The sequence below is a fragment of the Protopterus annectens genome, chromosome 2.part2 (genome assembly GCF_019279795.1).
Source record: "Protopterus annectens isolate FY-2018-M chromosome 2.part2, PAN1.0, whole genome shotgun sequence".
Taxonomy (NCBI): domain Eukaryota; kingdom Metazoa; phylum Chordata; order Ceratodontiformes; family Protopteridae; genus Protopterus; species Protopterus annectens.
This window is the reverse complement of record NC_056730.1, coordinates 414,006,113-414,029,192: the sequence shown is the minus strand read 5'-3', so window position 1 is coordinate 414,029,192 and position 23,080 is coordinate 414,006,113. Positions and strand designations below refer to the sequence as shown.

Here is a 23,080-nt window from a genome sequence, read left to right as displayed (position 1 = left end):
TCCGAACTGGATAGCATCTGCAGTCATAACAAATGGGTTGTCCTGTCATCAGGCAGCCCTTCGGTCGGCCGGATTCCAAAGTCTGGGTCCGGCCGCTGATGTCGCACTTCACCCGACGTCATCTCTGCTGGTCTTCGGGTATAAAGGCATCAGCCGACGCCATTTTCCTCAGTGTTTCTTGCCCCAGATGCCAGTTGCCCTCTTGGAAGGCTAAATTTTGGATAAATGCCAATGTTTCCAAAAAAGTAGAAGGCAAACACAAAAAATAAGCATGAATGTACATATATACAAACAAATACACCATAAGAGACTCCCCAGCTAGCTATTAGGAGGGTAAATACCCTAGGAGTACCACAGAGGGAAGGAGGGTAATCCTGACTGCAGATGCTATCCAGTTCGACATCTACATTTATGGTAGGTACAAAACTGTACTATGTCCTTCATGGATGCATCTGCAGTCATAACAAATGGGTAGAATACCATAGCCAAACTAGGGGAGGAGGAAGAAAAATTATGGTGTAGTTAGGATCCCTTGCAGTACAGCAGTGGCAAACCCTGCTTGGGATCTAGAGTATACAGGCAAATTATAATGCTTGGCAAATGTATGCACGGAAGTCCAAGTAGCCGCCTCAATAATGTCCTTGGTTGCCACTCCTCGTAAGAAAGCTGTGGTAGTGGCTGTAGCCCTTGTAGAATAAGGTCTTATGTTCTGTGGAATTGGTTTTCCATGGTTGGAGTAACAGAATCTTATGCAATTTCCTATCCATTTGGAGATTGTCTGTTTGGAAATTGCTTTTCCCTCCCTTCCTGTTGCATAGGCTACAAAAAGCTGGTCAGTTTTTCTGTTACTTTTGGTTCTGTCCAGGTAGTAGCGTAACTGTCTATGTACATCCAAGGTATGCAGCATTCTTTCCCCCCTGTTTTGTGGATTGGGAAAGAAGGTAGGTAGGTGGATTGCCTGGTTTAAAGACACTCTGGATACCACCTTAGGCATAAATGTAGGATTAGTTCTCATGGACACCCTATCTTGATGGAAGATTAGGAAGGGTTGCGCTGCCATTAAGGCCTGTAGTTCCGAAACCCTCCTTGCTGAGGTAATTGCCAGTAGGAAGCAGTTTTCCATGACAGGTGTTGTAGATCTGCTGTTGCTGCTGGTTCAAACGGAGGGAGTGTCAACTTTTCTAGCACAAAGTTCAAGTCCCATGCTGGTAATGGTGGTTTCCTAGGAGGTTTTACATTCTTGATCCCTTTGAGGAACTGCCTGAGTAGAGGATGTGAAAAGACAGGTGGATCAAAGCTGTATTCTGCTGAAATAGCTGATGCATGTATCTTGATGGAGGAATAGGACAGGCCTGTATGTAGAAGCTCTGCCAAGTACTCCAGAATGTTAGCAATATCTATGTTCGACACATCTTTTCCTCTTTCAGTACTCCAAATGACAAACCTTTTCCATTTTCCTGCATAGTTCCTTCTTGTTGAAGGTCTGCAGGCTTCAAGGATAATGTCTTTAACCCTTTGGGAAAGGTCTGGGTTAGTTGTTGCTATGTGATGTTCCAGGCAGTCAGTTGCAAGGTTTTTAGGTTTGGATGCATGATGTTGTAGTTGTTCTGAGTTAACATCAAAGGCATCAGGGTATTGACCACATTTTCTCCCGAGACATGCTCCTCAGCAATGGGTACCAGTGTTGTCTTGGCCAGTTCGGAGCTATCAGGATTATCCTTGGAAGTTCCTCTTTGATTTTCAGTAGTACCTTGTGCATCAAGGGAAGAGGTGGAAATGCATATGCTGTCAGGCCTTTCCAGCTGAAGGATAGAGAGTCCACCTTCCATGCAAGTGGGTGGAATGTCCTTGTGCAGAATTTTTTGAGCTGGTGATTGAGTGGGGAAGCGAATAGATCTATTTGTGGCATTCCCCATTTCTTTGTGATGGCCTTGAAGATGTCCGGGTGTAGCATCCATTCGTGAGCATCCGAGGTGGTTCTGCTTAACATGTCTGCTAGGGTGTTCTCTTTTCCCGGCACAAATATTGCCTATAACTGGATCTTGTAGCTGAGAGCCAGATTCCAAAGGTCCAAAGTCATTCTGCATAGGGGGTATGAATGAGTGCCTCCCTGTTTGTTGATGTACCACATGACTGTGGTGTTGTCTGTCCTTATCATCAAATGGCCTTCTTTGAGGAATGGTCTGAATTTTTGGATTGCCAGTTTTACTGCCAGCATTTCTTTTTGGTTTATGTGCAGGTGCAGCTGGTCTTGAGTCCACAATCCTTGTATGCATTTGTCCAACATGTGCGCCCCCCATCCTAGGTCTGAGGCGTCCGTTGTGATGGTTTGGCTTGCTCGAAAGTTGTGGAAGGGTAAGCCTGGGTTCGACTGGCATGCTTGAGCCCACCATAGGAACTCCTGTTTTAGGCATGGGATTAGTGGTATTTCTGTTTCTAAGCTGTGCCTGTGCTGAGACCATAAATTCTTTAGGTACCACTGTAGCTTTCTCATATGTAGTCTGGCATGTGGGACCAAGATTATGCATGATGCCATGAAGCCCAAGGCCTGCAGAACTTTTCTTGCTGTTAGTTTGTTCTGCTTTGTTAATGCCAAGAAGTAAAGAGGAGCCCTTTTTGTTTTTCTGCAGTTAGGAATGCCATTTGTTTTACTGTGTCCAATTCCGCGCCCAAAAATGTTCTTGTTTGGGATGGTATCAGCCTTGACCTTTGTAAATTGACTGTGTATCCCAGGGCTTGTAGCAAGTAAATGACCCTTTGTAAATCTGTTGTCAGCTTGCTTTTGTTGTCCGCTTGTAACAGGCAGTCGTCCAGGTATGGATAAATTTGGATTCCCTGTACTCTGCAGTGAGCGATTACTGATGCCAGGCATTTTGTGAATACTCTGGGCGCAGTAGATAAGCCAAAGGGCAATGCTGAGAATTGATAATGCTCTGATCCTGCAAGAAATCTGAGGTATCTTCTGCAATTTGGTCGAATGGGGATGTGCAGGTATGCCTCCTTGAGATCTAGAGTTACCAGCCAACACTCCTTGCCCAGCATGGGAAGAAGTTGCTGTAGGGTCAGCATTTTGAATTTTGGGACAATGATGTATGTGTTTAAGATGGACAGGTCGAGAATAGGTCTCCAACTTTTCTCTTTTCTTGGCACTAGGAAGAGTCTGGAGTAGAATCCTTTGCCCTGTTCTGATATTGGTACTCTTTCCACAGCTCTCATCTTTGTTAATTCCGCTATCTGCTGCAGAGCTTCTATTTTTTGATTTGGAGGCAGGTTTGGCATTCCTCTTTACTGGTAAGGTGTGGAAGTGGAACCGGTAGCCTTGGTCTATGGTTTGCAAAATCCACTTGTCTTTTGTGATATAGTGCCAATTTTTTGAAAATAAGGCTAACTTTCCGCCTAATGGTGCTGCTATTTGCTCCCTGGTAGGCGGAGTCAGAGCCAAGTCACTGTGATTGTCCTGTTGCAGTGGTTGTGTCTGTGCCTCGGTTATTGCCTTGCCACTGTCGTCCTCTGTAGGCACCTCCTCTGGATTGATTTCTGCCTCTAGAGCGTCTATTCCTGCGCCTTTGGCATCTTGTCGAGTCAGGAAAGGACCAATTTTGGCAGGCCAGTTCCTGCTAAACCTTGGGGCTGAACCTGTAAGAAATCTTTAACTGTTTGTACAGATTTTGCCTTTTCTTCCATTTTCTTCATTACCTGCTGGGCAGGTGTACCAAATAGACTGGCCTTATCCATAGGAGCATCTAATAGCTTTGCTTTAACATGATCCGTAAGACCTGTTCTTTCAACCATGCATGCCTTCTTATCACTGTGCCAGTCATGGCTGATCTAAATGAAGCCTCCAGTGCATCATAGCCACATTTTAAGGAATGGTTACTAACCTGTTGGATGTTATTCACCATTTCTAATACATATTTCTTATCTAAAGATTCATCAGAGGACAGTTTTTTAGTTAACTGATCCAGCATAAACTCTTGGTATTGGATCATATGAAACTGACAGTTTAAAGCTCTAGCTGAGAGAGTAGCAGAGGTGTAAACTTTTTCCCCCCATCTCTCTAAGGACCTGGATTCCCTTTCAGAAGGAATAGGGTTTTTGCTGTGGTCGAGGCTACTGCCTTAGGCCCCTGGGATATAGTTTCGGGGTCTGCAAGTGGGGCCTTGTATAGGTGGTGATGAGTGTCTGGCACCCTGTAAAATCTATCTGGTTTGGCAGGGGCTGGAGATAAAGAATCAGGAGCAGTGCAGACATCATTAAATGCATCATCCACAACAGGCAGTACAGGAGGTATAGCTAAGGGCCTATGTTGTGGTAAGTGCAGAAAAGTCCTAAGCCTTTTCCTTGAATCTGAGAAATCTTGTCCCTGCCATTGGAATTGTTCTCTCATGGCATGTAAGGTTTCCCCAAAGGAAAATTCCTCTGGTGGAGAGGCAGCTGGAATGGATTCTTCAGCATCGAATCTTCATAAGTAGAAAAAGGAGCCTCTGGCTGGTCTGTAATGTCTGAGTCATCCGCAGAATCATCAGAGGACACTGGCTCGGGGCTCTGCTCTAGGTCTCTTTTCTGGGGCTGAGAGGCCCTGTCTGGGTGAGATTGGGATCCCTAATTAAGGATATTAAATCTTCTGCCAGAGTAAGCATTTGTGAACTAGAAGTGGGCCTGTGTGAGGGGCTTAACAGGCACTGATTTAGCAGATTTGGCTGCTTTAGCCCTGGCAAAGGCCTTAATAGACATGGCTGCAGGAGGCCTAGCAGCACCAAGTGCTGGGGTAGAGACATCCAAAGGAATGGTGTCTGATAAATCACTAGGAACCACAGTTGTAGGCAAAATTTCTAAGGCCGATTCAAGTAAGGTAGCAGGAGCCTCAGTAGTAGTCATGGATTCGCTGAAGATTGACCAGTTTTCGGTTTCGGCGAAACCGAGACACTCGCGCTTGCTTAACCGTGGTTTCGGCCGAAACCGCGGACCGCGAGTGTCGGTCTTTTTCTTCGCTTTTAACAATTTGGGTAGTCGGAGGATCCGACGGCATAATGTACGCAAAATCTGAGCCGAAAACTGTTCTGCAAACTCCGACCGCCGCCTAAGCGTTCGTCGGTTGAAGGAAGCACAGGCGAACAGGCTGCTACGCCGTGGTCTGGGCCTAAGCAAGGCAGACAGTAAGAGTGGAAATCTTTATGAGGTATTTGATTCCCCGAAGTTAAACAGTTTTTGACTTTTACTGACATCGGCTCAGGCAAGAAAGAGACCCGAACGGGGTACATAGCTTATTAGAAGTCTTCGGTAGTATTCGGTAGTAGTAATCTCTGGATCTGACCGACCGGCACTTGCGAACAGCTTCTGCTTCGGGCACCACGCGGCAAGAAAGACTGAGGAAAATGGCGTCGGCTGATGCCTTTATACCCGAAGACCAGCAGAGATGACGTCGGGTGAAGTGCGACATCAGCCGAAGCCGGACCCAGACTTTGGAATCCGGCCGACCGAAGGGCTGCCTGACGACAGGACAACCCATTTGTTATGACTGCAGATGCATCCATGAAGGACATCTAGGGACACTTGAGCTAAATTATCATCACAGTCTTCAGCAAGGCAGCATATGGAGAAATTTTTTTTTTTTTTTTTTTGCAATGTTAAGATTCTCGTTTGGTTTTCTTAATCTTACTCACAATATAGCATGTTCTCTGAGAACACGTGCCTGCAAGGGATGAACACTGAATCACTGAAGCTGTTGGTTTTAGACTGCTCAGACTGGAGTACAGTAGGGACCCTGTTTTCAAAGTCAGAAGATCTATTCACAGAAGCAAATGAATAGGTTCTTCTGACTTTGTTAGACAAGCATGAGGGAGAAAGAGTGTTGTTTATGCTAAAAGGGTGACATCGGAGGCATTTGTAGACCTTCCTCTTTGATCTTCCATAATATAATTAAGGGTATCAGGAAAAGGTATTGAGAAATAAACCTACCCAAGGTAAAGAATAAGCATACATCTTCCAGGCTCCTAGAGTTGCACTTCTGCAACAGAACTTTCCTGCGTTGCCGGTTGTCTAAGAAAGCAAAAAAAAATCCACTTCTGGCACACAGCACCTCTGGGTCAAATCTAGAATTACATCCTTGTTCAACACCCATGTGTGAGGGTCTGACTGTGACCTGCTCAGCCTGGTGGGCATTCTGTTCAGATGAAATACAGGGTGCCCCAAAGGTCACATGACTGCTGGGTTATCTCTCAGGTGCACATAACCAGTCTGCATCGCATCTAAGAATGGGAACCTCCATGCTTACTGATGTACCACAACACATTAGCATTGCATGTAAGAATGTGCAGGGTTCTTCTGGGTCCAAATTTGTGGAATTGTTTTACAGCTAAAACTGCCATTTTACTTCTACATTTATTCATTTATTCTTCCTTTGTTTCTCATGTGTTTGTGCCATCTTGCCCAGACATCTATGCCCCCCCACATGGGTTCTCCATTAAGTGCATGAGGAATCAGTGAGCACTGAGCATGGTCTGGGTTCCACAAGCAAGTTTGAAAGGTACTCCTAGGTTGAATTGCACCAGATTCTTGCACCATGAACGTTTTTTCCCCCCTATATATAGATGTGTGTGTGTATGTATGTATGTGTGTGTGTGTGTGTGTGTGTGTGTGTGTATATATATATATATATATATATATATATATATATGTGTGTGTGTGTGTGTGTGTGTATTCTGCTGTACATCGAAAGAACACTTCTTCGAAATAGAGCAGGAGACCCACACTTCAGCGAAAGTTCACTTCAACGAAAGTGCACTTTTGCTGAAGTCTAGTCCCCTGGACGACCCAAAAAAACAAACAAAAAAAAAAAAACACTAAAACATGTTTTTGCAGGGGGGCAAGCCCCCTTGCACCCCACCCCATGTGGGGGGGTTGGCCCCACACACCCCCTACTTAAATATACCAACTCCGAGATCACACTACAGTGGGGAAAAGGGACTATTCCTATTCACTACTTCGAACAAGTGGACTCAGTGAAGTAGGTTTGTAGTAGTGAAACTTCGAACATCTGCATGGATCCCATATATATATATATATATATATATATATATATATATATATATATATATATATATGACAGACACACACACACATACACACGAGAGAGAGAGATTTACATAAACAGAATTCAAAACAATGGTGGGGTCTCCAAAGACTGGAAATACTGGCACTATATGTTCTTGAGGTCACACTAACTTTTTCAAAAGTAGTGTTGCAAGAAGGGCCATCAAAGTAGGCAAAAGGGAATGTTCCCCAGGATCCTGAGGACTTCTCTTACTGTTATGCCCTCTTCGAAGACTGTGTGAAGAAACTGTGATAAGAGTATCTTGTTTTCTGGAAGAAAGGCCTTCTGCTGTTCTGTGTCAATCAATGCCTCCAGAAAAATCACTCTCCTTATAATGATCTGCTGTGACTTGTGGAGACGTAGTCTTTAAAACTATGTCAGAGTAAACTAATGCCTGCTGAATCCCTTCAACTGAGTTTGCTTGAATCAGACAACTGTCTTTGCATGGATAAACATTCATGCTCTTAGTCCTGTAAATGGGTATTACTGGAGCCAGACACTTTGCACAAACCCTGGGTGCAGAAGACAAGCCAAACGACAAGGACTAAGACCTTGCCATAGCTGCTCTCCCTAATGGTCATGGCCACGAGGGCCCTCAAGTTTATTCTTTTGCTGTACTCGTCACTGTTTTCTACAGTGTAGTTTCTTCCCTTTGGCTGTATTCTGGAACTTGGGGGGGGGGGGGCTTTCCCAGCCAGGGATCCAGAAGGGAGGTCCTTATCGGGGGGAGGGGGCATTAAAGAGCTCCAACATCACATGATTTGGCAGTGTCTGTCTCAGCCACGCACATCTATGAATCACTGATCCTGGGGATATTGCCCTGCATGATGCATCTAGTGCATGATGTGCATCACAGGCAATTTCTTGAATGTTTGAATACCTAGGAAGACAATGTGCACAAATTTAGCATTTCCTGCCTTAGGTGCTTCTCCTCAATCTTTTCTGCACATGATTTAGCAGGGTCTGTCTCCTCAGCCACGCACATCTATGAATCAATGATCCTGGGGGGATTCTGCCCTGCATGATGCATCTAGTGCATCACAGTCAGAGTTCTTGTATTGTTTGAACACCTAGGAAGACAGGGTGCACAAATTAAGCATTTCCTGTCTTACGTCCTACTCCTCAATACTTCCTGCCTTAAACATCAGCCTGTCAAAGACAGGCTTCTGAAACTTGCACATACGAGACTGGGCAGTTCAAGGCCCTATTATTCTAGGCTAGCAGAGAAACAGGACTTTTTCCCCAAAGAGGTTGACAATTCCACTATCACTGTTATTAGGAATGAGAAAAATTACAGCTCTCAGCAAAATGTTGCTTGTATAAAAACTTATGGGAATCTTGAACTTTACAGACATGGCCAGGGTTTCTAGCAGTAAGGTGGATGAGGGTGAGAATAGGCTCTGCTGATACAGTTAGAAATGCATCTTCCTGGAATGCAAGAACAGCAAAAGGCTTGGGCAGGCCCATGAAAGCCCTGTATTTCAAATGGGGATGTGAGTCTTTCCAGAGTACTGAAAGAGACTTCCTTCATCCTGTGAAGTGTGTCCCCCAAAAAGAGATCCTCTTGTGCAAAGGCACAGGACAGGGTGCCAGTTTGTCGTCCTATGCTTTAGGCTTCAGAAAACTATGCAAACTTATCTTGGAATCCTCAAGTCAAGGGCAGGTGCCAAACATGATACAGTCTGCAGGAATCTCCTTCTCAAACAGCTAAAAAAGACGATCTTCCCCTAATTGTATGGGTGCTGGTTGCAAGAGTCTGCAAGGCACCCCTGACCCAACTGATGGCACGGTAGTTGTGGTCTAGGAAGACAAGCTTAAGGATGATGGTGTGGTGGACCCCAAATGAGTCAAACTAGAGGCCTTGGTAAAAACCAACTCTGAAGATGTGGACTGGAAACTTGCTCAACTAATCTTGGTGGTGTTAGACAATGTAAAAATTCTGACTTATGACTTTCATTGATTTCCTGAAATCTCCTTCTTGGGGTGTTTTTTCCAAATGTATACATTTCAAGAGAAAGCTCATGGAGGCCTCAGCCAACACCATGGCAGAAAGAAACCAAGCATGCTGACCTAGTTATTCTTGGAGGGATTTTGGCCTATGTCAAGTCATCCTCAGGATGAATTCAGTGCAGTATGGACAACCTGCCATGTCATGTTCTGGCCCTAGACAAAACAGGAGACTCATGGAAATCTTTATGTTGAATTTACTCTCCACACTCCAAACACTTAACTAATTTTTTTTCTGTTCAATTAATTTCACTATGAGCCATCTAAGCAAGCTACTATAATCAACATTAGTGAATACATAAATAAATAAAAATTTAAAAAAAAATGTCCCTGTGGTGTATTTATCTGTAAACACTGGAAGTAGGCAGACATACCCTACTGAGGACACTGTGTATTGTAAGAAACACTCAATGAACTGTGGCAAGAAACAGCTAAAAATGCTTGAAAATGGCAACATCAGATGGCCTTCTTATAATCCTGTCATCCTGACATCTCAGTGGTAAGATTTAGCTGAGGTCAATACAGGGAAGATGAAACTCTGGAAGTTGGGACAGCCATTAGGCTCCCTGCAGACATGTATCCCAAAAATGAAGACTGCAACAATGAATTTTACAATGAACATCCGATATTCCTTGTAACATGTGATGATATTCTGTTACACCATAACAAGGATCACTGAGGCTCTGTTTGTTCCCTTACTTGGAGCTGTGTTTCCAAGAAAATGCCTAACCTCTCACTCAAGTCTTGCCCTACTACTTGGCTCCCTATTATTATGGAATTAGTGTGCTTTCTCCTCTGTAGCTAATTCAGTTAAGTCTACCAACCATCCACTGTTACGACACTCCACTCTTTTTGACAGGATCCCTCTGAGAAAGTTTTAGTTGGACAGGATAGTGAGAATACATACAAAGAGTCTAAAATGACCAACAAGAGGAAAAACGTGAAGTGTTAAGTGTAGTCATATATAACACAGAAAGAGGAAGAAATATTGCATAGACTGAAAGTACAGATATTACAAACAACAAATATGGTGGAGGCATAACATAATGAAGATCAAAAAAGCAAAGTGAAAACAGTTGTATGTTAAAAGTTATGGAGTAAAGGATTTCGAAAGATATCAAGACTTACCATAGACATTCACATTGTTTCTGCATGTTTCCAGAGGATCCTATATTGAATAAACAAAATAATTACCTCATTAGTCTAGTGTCCATGTTATGTTTAGTACACAATAATTCTAACAGTGAAAAAGTAAAAAGATGAAAATGCCCATTTGTTACAAATACCATCAAATAAAACTTTACCACACAATGGATACACTGCTGTAAATGCGAATTAATGTAACAAATGAACAGCAGTTCTTACTGTAACTCAGTTCAGTGACCAATCCCCAAAGGGTATTTACTGAAGATAGCTAATGCCTTCATACTCAACTTTAACTTACAATGTGTATAATGTTAAAAACATTAATTACTGCAATAAATTAATATTTATTTTAGTGCAACTCTGGGCATATTCAACTTTAATATGGAATAGAAACAATGCTGCACGTTTTACATTACTGTAAAAACAAAACAGAACAAAAAAAAACCAAAAAACTTTGTTCTGCAATCTGCATTCCAAATGGTGATTTTCAGGATTGCAAAATTATCAAATAGTTAAAACTTTCAACCAGCTCAGAAGAGCATATGTTACAGCAATGACTGCATCCTAAATGACTCAGCATTAAGTAGCAAAGGCAAGTATGGGGAAAGAGCCTTCCTCAAGTATGACAGGAATGAGTGGATGGTGGTGAAATGCCCATACCAGGAGACTCAGAGGGGAAAAAAAATCATCAAATAATGTGTAAACACTCTAGTAGAATGAGGAGGTGGGAAGGCACAAACAGGTGTATTTGAAGGCCACAACGGAGGCAAACTCCAAAGAAATATATTTAAGTCTTTGACCTGCTCCAGTTCTAAGCACATTATCTGCACACCCAGCACATTATGGACTAGCAGAAATTTCACCTGCTCCATGATTCAGATGTAACCACAAAAGGTTTCAACACTGGAAAGAGAAGCCCGTTCACAAGTAGCAAAAACACTAAAAAAAAAAAGTGTTACTGAAGTGGTGGAGAGATAATACATGAAAGCATTCAAGCAAACAAGTGGCAAATGAAATAATTCAAAGGAATAAAGGAACGGAATATGGGCAGAATGCTAAATGCATTTTAAGTGCAAATTAGAAATATATTTATGCTGTCAAGTAAAGGTAATGAAATAACTCTCTTCTTCTTTCGGCTTTTTCCCAGTTAGGGGTCGCCACAGCAGAACTCCGGTCCGTTAATGACTGGCAGTAGATTTTTTACGGTGCCAAGGTGCCAGCGCGACGCCCAACCTTCAACGAAGGCACGCCCATATTCACGCATGTCTTTTGAATGCCACCCGACCACGGGGAGGACATGCAGACTCCACACAGAAGGCGCTCCAGCCGAGAATCGAACGGGAGAAGCTCTTGCTGTGAGGCGACAACGCTACTGCTGCACCACTGCGGCTAACAATGAAATAGCTCTCTCTAACTGATGAAATATCCACCACTTTCACCCTTTTCTTTAGTATCTTTTCCAGAAGGGTCCTTGTCCTGGGAAGAAAGCCCTGCTTACCTTTGGAAAAGGATGACAAAAACATTTGGATGAAATCTCTATCTCATACCTCCCTCTCAGTACCCCTTTCGAGTCACAAAAATGAAAAAAATGCCTTTCCATATGTTGAAGAATTTGGAAAATATTTCCCTGACCACCTGCATCATTTCACGGAAGGAAATGAGAGCTGAAGGGATGAGGAAGTTTACATTCTAAAAGAAAGGAGGGAACCAAAAAATAATTTACTGATATTACATCCATGTGAAAAAGGGCTCTTGAACTGCACTACTCATTCCTAGCATGCTCAAAACCACTTTCTGAAGAAATAGCCCTCTTGTACAGTTTATCACAAAATGACTAACCTCTGCAGGAGACACTGCAACCACATGATAAGTTTTTATAACATAAAAAACATCTTATTCTGACCCTAGGTCTCTTTGGCTGGGTAATTAATCTAAAGTTAATTGGGGAAAATGGGCCCTTAGTCTTATCCTTAAAGTCAAATTCACAAAGTAAAGCATTTGCTTCTGCGTCAGAAAGAACCCTCAGATAAAGATGGATGCTCTTAACATTCACAATGACATTCCTGTTGTAAGGCTACCCCCCCTCCATTAAGCTTTCCTGCCTTCTACATAAAGTATCACACAAAACTGTCTGTTTAAAGGGAAATCATTTGAATAATATGATCATTTGTACAGAAGTGGACAGAACTTAAAAAAATGTTTAAAACATTCATCCTCCACAGACATGTCCTCCAGCATGGAAGTAGGCTGGTGAACCATCTCAATCTGTAACTCCATGAATAGCAGCACATTTAAAGCTCGGATTACCACAGAATACAAAAAATGCACTTTCTTTACCAGATTATCAAATATGTTAATCACCTTGTTTGAAGGTACAGTAACCATCAGCAGAACCTTTTTAAAAGATCTTGCAGCAGATAAAGCAACCTTTTTTTTAAGGCCATGGAAGCAGGATTCAAATCAATGACTGCCACTGGTGATACAGAGTACAACAGTTTCAGGGAAATGACATCATAAGGAGTAACATCAGGCTTTCTGAAAACAAGTCTTTTTTTTAATGGTGCTGATCTTGTGCAAAAGCAGCATGAGGTGGGCTGAGAAAACAGAACAAAAATGCTTGACTTAGTATGGCAGTTTAGGAAAGAGTATTAAAACTATGTACTGTTAATCTAAATCCAGTATCCAAGGATATGACAGCTTCTGCTTCAAGTTATAAACCATGTGCAAAGCAAAAACAAAATAGGATGAACCAAACCCCGGACATCTGTCTTGAGGCCATTTGTTATGTCAGATTCCTCTGCCGTGACTATGTCGGAGGCTGGCATTGATCCAACTTCTCACACATCCTATGACACTCTGCAGACATCCATTCTGGATGTTGAGGGGGATTCTTGTTCGGGAGGAGATTCCTACTATATTAGTTGAATATAAGCAAGGGCTTGAACCTCCTAGGGTGTTGGTAGTTGTCCCTTAAAAGAAAAACAAAAGCAAAAGCATGCACTACAAATTGGATATTATTTCCATAGTAAGAGCTGGTTTTGCCAGAACTATCTTGCATGGGTTTCCTGAGGGCTTTTCTGGGCCTTTCTCCTCCCAAGTTTCCACTTGAGCTTTTGTACTCTCCCTTTAGTGAAGAATACTGCAACAGTGATATAGAAGGACAAAGTACAGTTGTGTAAAGTCTTACCATAACAGTAGATGCCCTTCTTTTCATGGTGTTCACTCCCTCCTCCCAGTTTTACTCTATTCTTTTCCCTTTTTACATTCTGGATTCACATGTTCTTCCTACTTCTTAATACTGTTGGTCCTCCTGGAGCTATTCAGTTCTAAGGTATGTATGTCCATACGTCCCCTTTAAGCCCTACACCTTGAGCAGGGAACATACATGTGATGTATGATGTCTATAAAATCCTAAGGCTTTGGTATACTGGCCGGATGTTGGGCTACCCATGGCAGGGAATCCCTTTAGTGAAGAGTACTGCACTGGTGAAGAGAATGACATCTACAGTTATGGTAAGATTTTACATAACTTAACTTTCTTTTATACTGCCACTAGCATGCTTGTTCTTCAGTCATCGGGGATACAACGCTCACTCCATACTGCTTTGAATACCCTCTGGAGCCATTTCTCCCCTAACTCACCCAACATCTTGATTGCATCTACCATGACCTTCATCTGAGGCTGCTGCTTCCTTGACTTCATTTTGTGCTGTTCTTACTACTTCTAGGGTGAGCTCCTCTTTCATTATAGGCTGTGTCTAGGGCAGTATATCTTATGTGGGGTTCTCTTCATTCAGAAGCTGCTGGTAGTACTTGTGCCATCTGTCTTGATGTCCTGTGCACTGAGTAGGTTTGTTGCTGGCATCCCTTATGAAGGATGTCTGATGACCATCTTCCTTATCTTTCTGTCTTTACCCTGCAGCATGATAGATGTTTTCTGCCATCTACTGAGTCACTTTCTAGAAGATGATAAGAGTGTCTCTGACATGCTTAGTCTGTTTGTTAGCCAGTCTATATTCCTTATTTATCCGGTCCATCTTTTCTATCTCTTTTTCCTGCACTTATCCTTTCTTTTAATGACTTCCTGGATTTATGCATTCCACATCAGCTTTCCTTGTATACCTTATTCCATACCTAGCTCGCCCGCATATCAGTTCATGCTGTTAGAGGCACTGCCATTTTTCCTTAACTGCACCTATTTCCTTTTCTTCCTGAGGTGCTAGAGACTTGAGTAATTCCTTGAAGGTCTTGTGCTTTTTCACCAGTCAACTTCCAGGTATACAGCCAAAAGTCTTTTGACCGTAGAGCCTTCTATGACCATTTCTTGCATCTAATTTGGCAACCAGAAGTTTATGCTGTAGGCTGACTGTTTCACTGGAGATAACTTTGCAATTGCTGTTTCTGCCCCAGTCCACTTTCCTTACTAGGAAGAAGTCTATCAGAGTTGCACGTTGGCCACTTGTGTGTGATCTTGTGACTTCTTTCTTGCTGAACCACGTTAGCCACTTTCAAGCCACTTGTCAGACAGAAATCTCGAATGGCCTCTCCTTTAATGTTGTTGCTCCACCCATGTGGACCCAGGCAGTCATCATATCCTCCTCTTTCTGTCCCGATATGAACATTATCAGCCTAACTCATGTTGTCTTACATTGGGTACTACAACTGCTGCCTAAATTCACTCTTTTCTTCACTATCACAGCCTTACTGTAGGATGTATACTGAGATCATGAATAGTGCCCTATCCTTACTTGAGTCTGATTTACATGAGTCTCTTACTAATTCTGATGACACCCTTTACTGTGATGGCATCCCTCACTGTCTTCTGAAGCCTCTCCCTCAGCACAATTCCCACACTATTTCTAGCCTATCCTCCTCCCGAGTAGTATACTGTGGATCCCAAGCCAACTGGCTTTGCTGCACTGCCCTTCCATCTTATCTCCTGGATACACAGGATGTCCAGCCTCCTTAGTACCATTATGTCATCCACTTCCAAGTTGCATACTGTCAGTGAACCTGTACAGAGTGGAGCAATTCTCCGTACATGTTTGGCAGACTGATTGGTTTTATGTCCAGCTTTTGCTAAACAGAACTGTCCCAGGTAACCCATGCTGGGCAGCTGAGCTTATTGACTTAGGGCTGCTGAGCTTTACGGCAGATACACACTTGCCAAAAGGGGCACATAGACCCCCTCCACCATTAGCATGGGTTCTTGGCGTAGGTCAGAGTAGGCAGGGTCCTTAACACACTTATCACCAGCGAATACCCATGACCATTTTTGGCAACTTTAGTCAATGTGACAGGACCTAGAGACAATTTTTACACTAAGTGGCTAGCCCTGCCACTGCACACAGTCTGTGATGTGTTCTCCTGTTTAGAGATACTGTGAACCACAGTTGATGCCCAAAGTGGTTGATCTCCACAACTCATCCCCCGATAGGCACCATTTAGAGTCTGTGCTGCTCCCTATAATTTAATTCTTAAGTGAGTTTGTGATGGAAATACCAAACATGTTTTAGGGAATTGGGAGTAACCCCACAGAAGCACAAAGGAGGGCATGCAGACTCCACACAGGCATTAATTGGAGATCATGATCGAACTTGCTACCTGGTGCAAGGGAGGTGAAGATCTTGATGATTATGCCACCTGTGCTAGAATTACATGAATACTGTGTAGTAGTTAGAGTGATGTGTCACCTTTCAGTAAATTGCATTCACCCGGCTATCAAGTAGGGGAAACGGACTGAAAGGATGTGCTGATCTGCATGTGGTTCTTGCTGCTACAGTGCAAATGCTGTAATTTGTGTATCCCTCAACTATTTGTAAAAAAATGTGAGAGGTTCTAAAACTTTGCTTAATGATCTCTAGACAATTTGCCACCATTCACCTCTGAAGTCTGATGCAGAGGAAATATGCCCCCCCCCCAGGATAGACTGCCTCTGCATCCTCAAGAGAATAAAATGTCTCTCAACCACCAGCATGAGATGCTTTTAATTGGATTGGTCATAGCACCCAAAATGTCTTTTTGTGTTGCCTATAAAGGAGGACTTCAGATAATAAAGCTTTTTGGTTCATTCTTTTTTTTCTGTGTAGTAATCACAGTTAAAGATTACTATGTTTTCTTTAATTTTCAGGATTTTCCCTGACTTCCACATGGCAGGAAAGATTGTTTTTCATTCAGGCTAAAGCACTCAGGTTCTACTAAGAAGGATCAAGGCATTTTCACCCTCATGTCATGAGGCAAAAAGGCTCGGAGCCTTTTAGGTTTTGACATCCACTACAGATATTTGTGTCTATTCATGGATTTTAGCCACCATGCAACACAGTCCATGCCTTCTGCGAAAAAAAAATGAAAACACTGTCATCTGTATTACCATGTCTGGCAATAGACTTGTGTATATTCTCAGATTAACTTGTACTGTATGCTCGCGTGTCTACTTGTGAAAATGTAAACAAGTTTTAAACAAGTTTTAAAATTTGACTATTTCCCTGTTTGTACAGAATGTTTAGATAATCTATTGATTTTTAATGGCGCATATTTGAAAGGGACATTCTAAAGTACTGTGGAGAATCAGCTGAACAGTAAGTGATGTCATTACAATGTTCCTGGTTGCCAAGTGATTATTTAAACAGCTGATTGACAGAAAAATTACTTTTTTTCAAACAGCTGACTGTTATTTTTTAAAATAAGACAGTTGGGACTGTGGTTAGTCAAGTGCTAAGAAGTTTTGTGAAGTACAGTCAGTTACAGTGCTGTGCAGTCTGTGGACACCCATGAAAGAGAACTCACCAAAAACTTAAGCCTGCATTTTGCCTTGCTGTTATGCGTTAGATTAGATCAGGGTCAGTATTTTTAGCTAGATTAGGAAAGCTTAGTTATTAAGACAGGTCTTCTAGAATAATGGACTCCTGTCCTGCAGTTTAATTTTACATTTCCAGTGATTGAGTTCTGGTGTTTATTGAAAGCTGTTTAGTTACATTCTTGTAATCATTTTACTTTTATTAAATGTTTTTCAGTACTTCACATTGTGGCTGGAAATCAGTGTTTTCCTTGAGTGTGCTTCTACCCGTTTAATACACCACAGGTCACCTCAAATGCCTGGTTGCTTATGGTCATAGCTACCATTTATTTTGATATTTAATTTTCACAGTTGGGCACCCGTTTAGAAGGGTATGAAGACACTCTGATTGGTGGCAGCATTACCATATTATTTGGGGGGAGGAACACAGCTGGACATCTGTATCAGGCTGTCCCAGAAGTGTTTGTATGTGTGAGATTTAAATTTACTTTGAGTGCGAGTCTATTAAAGGTCTTAAAATGGGACACACTGTTTTGAAGTTTATAATAAGAAAACACATTTGGGGTTCACAGAGGTATACAGTCCAGTCCCAGGAAAATAGAGTGTGTTCCTGTTGTGCTGTTAGGGAAAAATTGTGAAATATTTCTTCTCTTTAAGTGACAGTCTCATACTGGAGTCATTCGTGAGGACTGAAGCTCCTTAGTTACTGACGCAGGATAGTAAGGGATGTCATTTAATTGTTGGCAATCCGGTGAGATAAAGCAGGATGTCACACTTCCTCCCTCTCTGGGACACCACTGAATTAAATACTGCAAGAGAAGAAGGAAATATGTGATGGCTTTGCACAAGGTTAGAACCTTGCAAGTGAAACATAGGGCACTTGAGCAGACATAGAATGGAAAAAATGGTTAATTTTATGAGACCTACAAATGATTTTATTGTCTTTTTTTAAATATCTTACAAAGAATTATATAACAGAAGTTTTAATTTGCAAACAGGATTTTTTGAGCTTGGTTATCCAGGAGCATGTTTTGTAAAGTGATCTGTTCAGTCACATGGTTTATAAAACAGAAAAACAAGAATGTGGTGTAGATAATTAGTTCAACCAACAACTGAATAAAAATAAAGCAAAAACAAAAAGGGGATGAATGAAACCACAGCAGATAAAAAATAATTCCGTTTAATGGTAAGCGCTTTCACAGCACATCCAGCTGCTTCATCAGACACACAAGAAATGCAATGCCTTACTTTTAAACTAAAAACAATCAATAAAATCATTTGTTCAATTACATGGCTGCACTCCTTGTTTAAAGACATACAAAAGCATATCTATAATCAAAAATGGTCATCTAGGCACTAACATTTAGAAACATATCACATTGCACACAAATGTGAACGATTTAAAGTAATAGTAAAAAAGTAATAAAAACAGTAGTCATTTGGGCAGTCCCCTAGCCTGTAAAACTGGCTTTACAGAAACTTTATCATTAATGCCTCTGCCGTGCTAGCTCTCATCCTTACAATCCATTCTAGCTCTGCTGTCTCTGTTTTATTTCTGATGTCTCCCCCTCTTTCATTCTTGGGGATTATTTCCATTACCATGAACTTAAATATGTGTGTATGATCATGTGTAGCTACAGGTTTGGCTAAGGCATTGGATTCAGCACCCCTGGATATATCATACAGATGTTCTCTCACGCGTTCTTTTAACATACAATTTGTTTTCCCTATGTAGAATGAATAGCATCTACTATAGTAAGCCAGATAGACAAGGTCAGTAGTACTGCAGTCCTCTGTTGACTTAAATTCCCATACTTTACCAGTGTCTGGGTGAGTAAACTTACTACTGGTGTCGAAATGTCCACAGTAACTACATTTTTACATGGGAAAATACCCCTCCTGCCACTATCAGTCCTATCTATAAAAGCATCCCTCGGCCCACATAGTAGCCTTTTCAAAGATTTCTTATTTTTTAAGTATAGCTACGCCCATCTCCTACTATATCCCTCACATTGTCATCTGTACATAATATATTCCAGTATTTCACAAAAATGTCCTGCAGTAACCTTATATTATTGGAATAGGTGATAGGTATGCGCATAAAGTTCCTACCTTTATTTCCATCACTATTGTTGACAGTAGTATCTGAGAAGTACGGTCTACCCCTTTCCCCTCTATATTTGGGTGTTTGTGACAGTATGCCTGTAACTTCCTTCTCGTTATAACCTCTATCCATGAACTTGTCCTTAAAATTCTCAAGTTCATCCTTAAACTTCTGATCATCTGCCACTAATCTTGAGGTTCTTAGGCCTTGGCCTTTGATAACATTGTTAAAGATGTGACATGGATGCATACTTTGCCTGTGGAGGTATGTGCTCTTATAGCATTCTTTCCTGTGGATCTGTGTGTCGAATCCCCTTACACTATTCCTTGTTATCCTTGCAACCAAAAAATCAACGATGTTGTAAGAACTACTGATAGTAAATTTAAGGAATTCAGTGCGGTTATTTATAGCCTCATGAAACTGCTTCAATGTATGCTCATTACCTTCCCACAGCAAAAACAAATCATTGTCTGGGGGAGGTGGGACAGCAGCTGAATCACACCTCACACTTTTAGCCTTTTTTTTTTGCAGGCGGCTAACCTTCAGGACAGGAAGATTCCACCATAGCACCCTACGGCAACAATTGGGTTCCTATTGCGTTATCGAATTGCTAAAACTTCAAACCTGAAAACATCGAACACAAGTGTTCGAAGATTCAGCAATTCGAATTAACCCCCCCCCAAAAAAAAAACAAAACAAAAGCAGCTCAATAACTGTTGTTTCCACACTGTAGTGCAATCTCGGAGTTGGTATATTTAAAGAGCAGGGGTGTGTGTGGGAGGTGCAGGGGGCTTGTCCCCCCTGCTTACGACAGTTACTTTCTGTTCGTTTTTTTTTTTGTTTGAAATTATAAAACTTCGAACATACAAGTTCGATCTTGTGGTGTTCGAAGTTTTATACTTTAGATCACGTAATAGGAACCCCAACAATTTAAGAAGCTGATTCTCCAAGTAAATGGACAAGGAGCCAAATACGAAGGGTCTTAGGGACAAATGCTTGGCAAAATTGACCACTTTGCACTGCCATGAGTTGCACCCAGACAGAAGAGACACTCCTCATTATGATCTTTATGGGGAATCTGCCTCCCACACTGACATTTTCCATTTCTGGATGACATGTAAACTCAAAAAACTAAAAGAGGAAGAAAAGAAAAGAAGAAACCCCAATGGGGCACTTATCTGAAAAACAGCTTAGTAACCAGCATAAAAGGAGCATTCAGACAGACGTGCAATGATGGCATTTGAGCTGGAGGCAAAAAAGTTCTAAGGTATGTATGCCTGTATGTTACCTTTATGCCCCATATCTTTTGTGGGGACCATACACGTGACACACAGTCTATAAAATCCTAAGGCTTTGGTATACTGGCTGGACTCTGGGCTACCCATGGCAGGGAATCTCTTTAGTGAAGAATACCGCAATAGTGATACTGAAGGGGGTGGCGCAGTGGTGCAGCTGTTAGTGTTGTTGCCTCACAGCAAAAGGTGCATTGGTTCGATTCTTGATTGGGGTTGCCTTCTGTGCGGAGATTGCATGTCCGCCCTGCGTTTGCGTGGGTTTCCTCTGGGTGCTCAGGTTTCTTCCCACATTCCAAACACATGCAGTAGGTGGACTGGACACTCTAAATTGGCCTTAAGTGTGTGTGTGTGTGTCGAAGAATGAGGGTTGGGTCTTGAGATAGCAACCTAAACCCACAACTGATAGAGAAACAACGAGCAACACAAGGTGGTCACTACTCGTACCACATGGTGCGTAAATGGGAGGGAGAGAAGGAAGGACATCAAAGGAGATATTCACAACTATGGGCAGTATAGATTTATTAAACTCCACTCACACTACATGAAAGTTCTGGACAGGGTGACTGATAAACAAATACATAGAGAAGTAGAAAGAAGGACGGGAGATGAGCAGTTCAGATTAGGATGCAGCAAAAGCAAAATGATGTTTGCAATGACACATTCAGTTGAGAAGAATCTAGAGATGAGGAAAGAGTTCAACTGGGCATTCACAGATTTGGAGAAAGCATATGACAAGGTTCCAAGCAAGCTGATTTGGGCAGTCTTGCAAGGGTTTTAAGTTCCAGAAACATTCGTACAATTAGTGCAGGCTTTGTACAAGGACCGAATGATGCGTGCAAACTGTTTGGACTCGCAGAAGGGCTGCCAGTGGGAGTGGAGGTGCATCAACGTTCAGCTCTAAGCTCATCATAATAAACCCCCTTGTCCCCATTTTCTACATGGGGATGGGATATTGTGCTGTCTCCATCTCTCTTTCTTTCTATTCACTACCACTCTCCTACCTTCTTCGGCACTCATGCCTGATTGTAGCAAGTCTTCTCTCACACACAATCCATCTAACTCTTTGCAGAATGCCCTCATTTCCTCTTTCCTTCTTCTTGTCTGTCCCAGATATTGCTTACCAAATTGTTTTCTGCTTTTCAGCACATGTGCCCAAACCACCATAATCTGTTCTATCTGATCTTTTCTGTAATTAGAGCTACTTTGGCTTCTGCTCTTATGCCCCCCACTTCTTCATCTGTCCCACAATATTCATCATATCACTCATCTCAGACACTTCATCTCCATTACCTCCAGCTTACACTGCCCTGCCTTTACTGCTCAGGTTTCTGTACCATACAGTTGTACTGCTCTTACCACTGCTTTGTACACTTTACGTTTCAGCTTCTTTGGCATTCCTCTGTCATATACTACACCTGACCTGTGCCAGCTAACTGCATCTCCTGTGATTCTAGGATTAACCTCCCCATTCAGACTATCCTTCTTCTCAGCCACTCCACCAAGACACTAGCAGCTGTTAACCTGTTCCACCATCTTCCCTTATATCTCAATTCTCAGTTTCCTCTGATTCCCCTATTTGCTACCATTACAACTACCTTATCTGTACTTGGTTTCATCCCATGTGCCTTTAGTTTTGCACTCCATTCCCCTATCCTTTGTTTCAGTCCCTGCTCAGAATCTGCCTGTAATGCTACACTGCCTGCATATGGCGACTATGTAGATCTGTCCCTTCTGACCTGTTTGCTAATGTAGTCCAACACCAGTACGAACAGCAGAGGGCTCATATCTGAACCCAGATGCTCGCCCACTCCCACTGGGAGACCGAATAAAAAATGGAAAAGGGAAGTAAGGTTTTGTTAAAGAAAAGAAACAAGAATAAGGAAGACTTTCAGAAGAAACAAGCTGAGGAGGTGAATAAATGGAACCACCCTCCTCAATGACCAAGGATTTCTCTTATACTAAAAGCTTTGGGAGTGGGGGGTAATAGAGAATGAGGAAGAAGGGCAGCCAATGAAAGTAGGGCACCAGCAAGAGCAGAACCATGTACATACAGCACACTTTAAGCATCTCTATAGGCAGCACATGGCTAACATGGAAATCTGCAGTCCCTGCTAGCGTAAAACATGTTATAGAGGAAAAATAAACAGAACAGTAGGGAGAAACGTTTACTAAAATTCAATGCATACTTTGTGCTAATTTCACCATACTTTATCAAGACTTTAATAAAGCCCTGTGAAGCCAATATAATACAGATTTGTGTCAACCAACTAACTACCATTATAAGTGAATGCCATAAACTCAGAACTCAACTTGCACTTCAGAGCAACGCATTTTTTGCAGGGAGTCAAACCTTCACACACCCCCAGACTTGTACACAACTATTCCTAGGTTGCATAACAAAAGAAACATTGAAAATTCCATTGCTTTACAAAGTGGTTTCAGTGAACTGCCTTTGCAGTAAAAGCATTCACTGAAACAGCAGTACCCTACTGATAGGTCACTTGTAAAACATATATCAACTTCAAAAAACACATCTCACTTGGATCTTTTTTGAGCAATACATTAAGTGTTACATTTCCCCACTTTCTTCCACCAGTATGCACTAAGTCAGTGTTCTTATACAATGCAGCCAAACAAAT

General features: G+C 42.1%; 1 protein-coding gene across 1 annotated transcript in view; it reads right to left on the bottom strand.

Annotated features, from left to right (window-relative positions):
* Positions 1-23,080, bottom strand: part of LOC122795952 (transcription factor TFIIIB component B'' homolog) — a 905,227-nt gene that overhangs the window by 211,523 nt on the left and 670,624 nt on the right. Inside the window, exon 11 of the mRNA XM_044064434.1 lies at positions 10,229-10,268. Coding sequence (XP_043920369.1) covers positions 10,229-10,268 — 40 coding nt within the window. The remainder of the gene's footprint in view (positions 1-10,228; positions 10,269-23,080) is intronic.